Source organism: Branchiostoma belcheri, unplaced genomic scaffold, assembly GCF_001625305.1.
Source record: "Branchiostoma belcheri isolate BF01 breed outbred unplaced genomic scaffold, Haploidv18h27 scaffold82, whole genome shotgun sequence".
Lineage (NCBI taxonomy): Eukaryota > Metazoa > Chordata > Leptocardii > Amphioxiformes > Branchiostomatidae > Branchiostoma > Branchiostoma belcheri.
The window spans coordinates 1,471,782-1,478,195 of NW_017804487.1; the positions used below are offsets into that span (position 1 = coordinate 1,471,782).

A 6,414-nucleotide genomic window follows, 5' to 3' on the forward strand; every position below is an offset into this window, starting at 1 on the left:
AAGTATTTCCTCGTATACGCCAAAACGTGCCAGCTGACAGTCTGCAAGCGGACGCCCTCTCATGTCAACTACAACTAGAGACTAGCGGCAATAAATGCTGGGCGTCCGGTATTCGTAAAACTTTGGAGGAATGCGGTTTTGCTTACGTATGGCGACCTGATATATCTCTTAGCACAAACCTATCACCAATAATTAACTCCATCAGCCAACGATTGAAAGATATTTACACCCAAACATTTATCACTGAAATGCACAATGACCATAACAGAGGTACATCTTCTAGTAACAAGTTACGAACGTACCGTTTGTTTAAAACTATATATAAAGAAGAAGAGTACCTATCGGTTAACAACATACAACACAGGATAGCTGCAACTAAACTCAGAATAAGTTGCCACAAATTACTCATAGAAACGGGACGGCACAACCGCATTCCTCTCCAGAACAGACTCTGTCAATATTGTAACATGAATAGAATAGAAGATGAACAACACTTTATTTTAGACTGTACTTTATATTCTAATGAAAGATCTGTCCTTTTTAATTATATCAAAGAGAAGTTCCCATACTTTGAACACCTAAGCGCAAATGATAAATTTATATTTTTGATGCGTCTAGACAAACCCTGTATCACAAACATGATCTGCTCCCACATTTTCCACTGTACAAAAAAGCGAGAAGAAGTTGACCTGTCTGTATTAGCTCAGTGACTAGAACACTATGTATTAGCCTAGTATAGTACCCTTGTATGTTCCTTATGTATGTATGTATAAGTCAAGTAGTGCATCTTTTGTCTCCAATTTTCTATATACGTTTGTTAAGTGTCTGTCATACTCAGTATCTTGACCTGTACCTAGCCAGTCGTGGCATGAATGTACAATAAAGGTATTTCAATTTCAATTGTAAAGCTATTGCACGTCGTACACCTGTTATACCAATGTTCAGCTTCCAGGAGTAAAGATTTAATATCTATGACCACTGACTGCAACTGCTATCCTTTGTGTATCTAGCGTAAAAGGTTCTTGACTGATTTTCTTTCCTGTTTTGGATTATAGGAGCCGTCTTTTGCTGGGGTGACGGCTACAGCGGACAGGCTGGAACGGGAGTCATCTCCAAACAACCACTCGGCTCCCCCCGGCCTGTTCCCGGCCTGCCAAGTAACATCAAGCAGGTCGCGGCCGGCCCCAGGCAGTCATTTTGCTGGACCAGTCAAGGTGAGTCCCCATACACACGTTCTACGGGTTGGTGGAAAAAGGAGTCCAGTCCGATAGGCGGAAAAAGTAGTCCAGTCCTATTTGGGGTTGGAAAAAGCAGCCTGGTGGTTTCTAGGAAATTCTACGAAAGACCATAGGTACAATCTTTTCTTGTTTGGGAACTTACAGTTTCTATGGGAACTTACAGATTGTATGGGAAATTAGAATTTGTATGAGTATTTAGAGTTTGTATGGGAACTTCGAGTTTCTATGGGTACTTAGAGTTTCTGTAAGCACTTAGAGTTTGTATAGGAACTTGTTCGTATGGGAAGTTCCCATAGAAACTCGAAGTTCCAATACAAAAGTCATACAAACTCTAAGTACTCATAGAAACTCTAAGTACTCATAGAACCTCTAAGTACCCATAGAACCTCTAAGTACCCATAGAAACTCTAAGTACCCATAGAAACTCTAAGTGCTCATAGAACCTCTAAGTACCCATAGAACCTCTAAGTACCCATAGAAACTCTAAGTACCCATAGAAACTCAAAGTACACACAAAAAAAAAGAATTGTACCTATGGTCTTTGTTAGAATTTCGTAGAAACCACCGGACTGCTTTTTCCACCCCCAAATCGGACTGGACTGCTTTTTCCGCCAATCGGACTGGACTCCTTTTTCCACCAACCCAACGTTCTACGTGAGTAGCCTGGGTACCATCCTGGTTAGTGGGAGCGACCACAGTCGGTCCCACCAACAGTAACTAACCAGGATGGTACCCAGGCTACTACGTGATTGTATCATACGTAAAATGCCACGTTGAACTGCACAAATATTTTGAACCTAAATACATGAGATGACCGTCCCAGTCTGTGTGATTCCAGTTACACAAATGTAAGACTTCTGCCTGTCTAATGTGTTTGTTTCTTTATTTTCTACAGGCCGTGGATACGCCTGGGGATCAGGAGTCAGCAACCAACTCTGTGTTGGTGAAGAAGTAACAGAGGTTGCGGCTCCTGTCCCCATGGTGGGTCTGCCCGGCCCACTGCATACCATCAGCGTGGGCGGGCAGCACACACTCACACTCGTCCTGGTGGACCCTGCTCCCAGTGCTCAATAAACTGTTGAAAATGTACAACGACTTGTCTGTGATTTTTATGTCTAAGCGAAAGTAGATATACGCCAAAAAGCAGTTACAAAGCATCTGGGTATGATTTTGGAAACGGTCATGATTTTGACCGTTTCCAAAATCATATCCAGTTGCTTGTGTAACTGCTTTTTGGCGTATCGTATTACCTGGATGTCTAACCTTCATCGACATATGAAAGTAGAGATACTGTAGCAGTAGAGGCGTTTAGGTTGAAAACTTTCATTTTGAAGTAATTCGTTTTCCTAACTTTGTAACTTGAAAGGTAATTGCTAGCTTGAAGGTTCATCTGTGTAGGAGTCTCAAGTTTGAACTGCAATTTCAAGTAAAAAAAAAACTTTTTAACTCCAGTCTTTGCAGTTGTCGATGGATATCGGTACTCCCCAAGCAGAGGTTTGGGTATTAGGTTACTTTTTGCTTGGTGTTATTTATTTATTTAGACTTTTTATCGGTATTTCTTATTTGCACTGGAATTTTTCTTTCACCCAACCCCAGATTGTGGCTAGTGCCCACAATTTTGGGTTTGGTGAAAGAAAACTTCCAGTGCAAATAAGAAATACCGATAAAAAGTCTGATAAAAAGCTGATAAAAGAAGTCTTAAAAACAAGCCAAAAATAACCCAAACCCCAAACTTCTGCTTGGAGAGGATATCCGATATTCTTCGACAAAGACTGAAGTCTGTGGACTGAAGTTAAGCAGTGGAAAATGTGTGATTCCAGGTTTTTGTGTTAGAAATTACAGTTCAAACCTGGGTTGTGTGTCATAACGGTAAAATGATCGGCTCAGACCTGAGAGCTCCTGGGTTCGAATCCTGCCCACTGCCACCGATCTTGTGTCCTTGGGAAAGGAACTGAACACGACTTTCCACACTTCAATCAGGTGTAAATGAGTTCCTAGCTTCAGTTAGGGACGTCCCTCCGGAGTTGCCCGTCCAGGTGACGTCATCCCTAGCAACAGGTGAGATTGTTTGTCGGGCCTGCGCTTGGCCGACACACCTGGCTGGCCGGTCGGTCTCTGTCTGACATGCCAACAGTGCCTGACCGCAGTACTCAGGAAAAGAAAAGTGTACACGTCCGACCTTAGCTCGGATTACGCAAATTTCCAATCTAATCCTGTCACTAATGAGCAATTGCTCTATCTTTTTTTTTATATCACATTGGATTGATGAAAGGGAAATAATCAAATCAGACATTATTTCGGTAGTCCCTTGAGGTTTTTTTTAGACCGGACTCTTTTAGACACTGCACACGCGGAGGAGGACATGTTGAAATCTCGGTCCCCAACCCACAATTGTATCATATTACATGCATACGGCACACGGCAGCTACCGTGTCATGTATTACTGGGGTGGACAATTTGTGATCAAACTTTGTTATTAACGGTCACCCTGTCCTACCTGTGCCTTCTCGGGGCCCCAAACCGTCCAGATTGGACACAAATGTCCAGGGAAATGAATCGGGTTTTGTCGTCACTAGGCCACAGCATGTAAATTTTATGGATGACATCCTCCGCAGACTCCAAATCTAATGCGAGCGGGCGAAAAAAAACAAGGCGGGCCGAAAAAAAACAAGGTTCCTACATTTTAAAATTTTGACTCAATCATGGTATAAATGGTTTTGATTCAGTAGGAACATCACATATACACAGCCAGTATCACATATCACTGCATAAAGTAAGAAACAAAATATTGAATCAGAGTCTTTTCTTGTCTCCTCTCTTCATAGTTATCTGCCCTCCACCTTCCGGCATGGCAACAGACATCTTTGCCCATTTTCGGCATGTTGACCACTCTCAGAAGACAACAACATTTCTTTTTTTTTTTTCTCCAACTCAGGCGAATTAATGCGCGCGTTGATGTCATCCATATATAAATTACTTGCTGTGGCCTAATCAATGGAGCTGGCAAGACTTTGATGTGGAAGAGACAGCAAAAAGAATCAAGTTTTACCAGTATTACATAGTACTGTAAATTCGGCCCGCTATGAGAATAGTCTGAGGGGCAAGCTGTGACCAGAGACATTGCAGCATTGTGCCGCTGTGACCTTCCGCGGACCAACTCCAACTCCCCAGCCCTGGCATGTACCGTTTCTGGTACTAGAGGCTAGCCCCGCCCACTCAAAAGAGACAGGACAATAAGTCACGTGACTCCCCCCTCGCCTGTCACTTCTGACGTTCTTCAGTTCAAACTCCGACACCAACAACACCAGCGGTCCCCTGCCGGAAATCATGGCGCAAAATGCGAATGAAGCTCTGCTGTACGCTGTCGAGAACGGCTGCCTGGATGGCGTCAAAGCAGCTCTGAAAGCCGGTAAGCACATCTTCCTATGGATTCAAACTGTACTCACCTCCTCTGGTCTGATATCAGTATAAAACTCCGCTGGTATATATTCCAGTACATGACCAGGTGTTTTGAAGCATGACCCTGTGAGCCTAGTAGAGGCTACACATTTCACACAACCAGGCATGGAACCAATTAAACTATAATGTAGGAATTTTGGTTCCATGCAAAACTGCCTGCTGTTGTTTTTTTCCAAGGTACTATGTGTGTATGGGGTTAATATCAACATTTTATAATCTCCAAGCAGATCTTTTGGTGGGGGTATGACAGTATCAAATTGGCCAGTCTGTAACCATTTCCCCACCCAAGTTGGTGGTGGTAGCGACAAAAAAAGGGGGGCCATATATAAAAAGCAAACCATCAACCTCAGCTTGGAGAGTAAGATTTTTAGCCTCCTTTCCCGCCAAATCTCCCGCGCTGCCGCCCTCCGGAACTGTTCGTAATCTAAAGCAGATGTCCGTGTGGTGCATCGCGTTAGCCTCTACCAGGCTTCCGGGGGTGGCTTGGTGGCAGGAGAGATTAAAATAGGCCAAAATTGAAATAGAGAGATAACATGCCAGGGGAGTTGGACCGCTAGAGAGTACTAAATACTAGTAACTACAAGTACATATACATTTTGTTCCGTGCCAAGAGAGTATCTGCAGTACGTAATGGCCCGTTGTAATTTCAAAGGTATAGCTCCTTTTATTGTACAATCGCAGTTGGCAGAAATCGTCAGTTCAATCAAGAAGGTTAAACCTCCTTGGTTCAATCAGCTTGAATTTGAAAAGATGGCTTCAGGCAAGCCGATGATTATTTAAAATTATGTAGATCAACAGATAAGTACTCGCACACAAGTGTGAAGTACAGTGCACAAGCGACACCTTTTGATCTTTTCCCGACATAGAAGGAAAGTCTAGCAAGACTGTTGTGGGCCACTTTGCATTAATTACTAGTATTATTTTTTTGTTCTGGTTAATCACGCATCACAATAACTATTGTCAGCAGTCTCCTCACAAATGTATTATGTTATAGCTGTCTACTAGGCTTCTGGAGGCGGCTAGAAACAGCAGATAGACACTGTCACAGATAACACGCAAAGGGAGATGGTCCAAGCATGGAGTTAGAACCTCCTTGGTCCAAGAGACTCCCAACTCCTCTTGCGTGTTATCTGTCTATTTGGCCAATTTCTTCAATTTCCAAATGCCTCCCAAAGCCTGACTGGTAGAGGCTATTGTAATGTGTGACTGAACAGTTTTATTTACAAACTCTTGCCCAAGTGCTAATTGTTATGTATTAAACACCAACACAGTATATAAAGAGATATAAATATGCGGCGATTATGCCAAGGCCATTAAGGGGTTGTTGACTTCTTTTGAGGCTGTGGATAAAGAATTGCTCCATGGTAAATGATATTGAAAAATGAAGTGGGTTTTGTGATTTTATTAGGGGGATTCATTGTGGTAACTGTCAAAAGCCTGTTCGATTACTAGTGCATGTATTTGTGGGTACATGTATTAAGCATTGTATCATGCCATCCAAGAGAACGTCCCCCAACCAATTAGCTCAGGCCTAGAAAAAATGTTTCTTGTCTCCCAAACGACTGTAGAAAAAAACCCTGCTGACCCTAGCCTTTTTTTTAGCTGATTGACATTTTCTAGTTCCAGGATCTGACACCTGATTGATTGAAAAGATAAGCGTCCTCATGCAAGTTTCACTTTCGTCTTTGTTAAACTATATTGTATCCCTTACGTATAG

At 42.6% G+C, this 6,414-nt stretch overlaps 2 protein-coding genes across 2 annotated transcripts in view; both read left to right on the forward strand.

Annotated features, from left to right (window-relative positions):
- LOC109486656 (regulator of chromosome condensation-like) overlaps positions 1-2,312 on the forward strand; it is a 5,401-nt gene extending 3,089 nt beyond the window's left edge. The window contains exons 7-8 of the mRNA XM_019790509.1: positions 1,056-1,214; positions 2,134-2,312. Of these exons, the coding sequence (XP_019646068.1) occupies positions 1,056-1,214; positions 2,134-2,312 (338 nt within the window). The remainder of the gene's footprint in view (positions 1-1,055; positions 1,215-2,133) is intronic.
- Positions 2,313-4,428: 2,116 nt separating this feature from the next.
- The window catches only part of LOC109486706 (tankyrase-1-like), a 10,074-nt gene continuing 8,088 nt past the window's right edge, over positions 4,429-6,414 (forward strand). Inside the window, exon 1 of the mRNA XM_019790599.1 lies at positions 4,429-4,647. Coding sequence (XP_019646158.1) covers positions 4,566-4,647 — 82 coding nt within the window. The 5' untranslated portion in view covers positions 4,429-4,565. The remainder of the gene's footprint in view (positions 4,648-6,414) is intronic.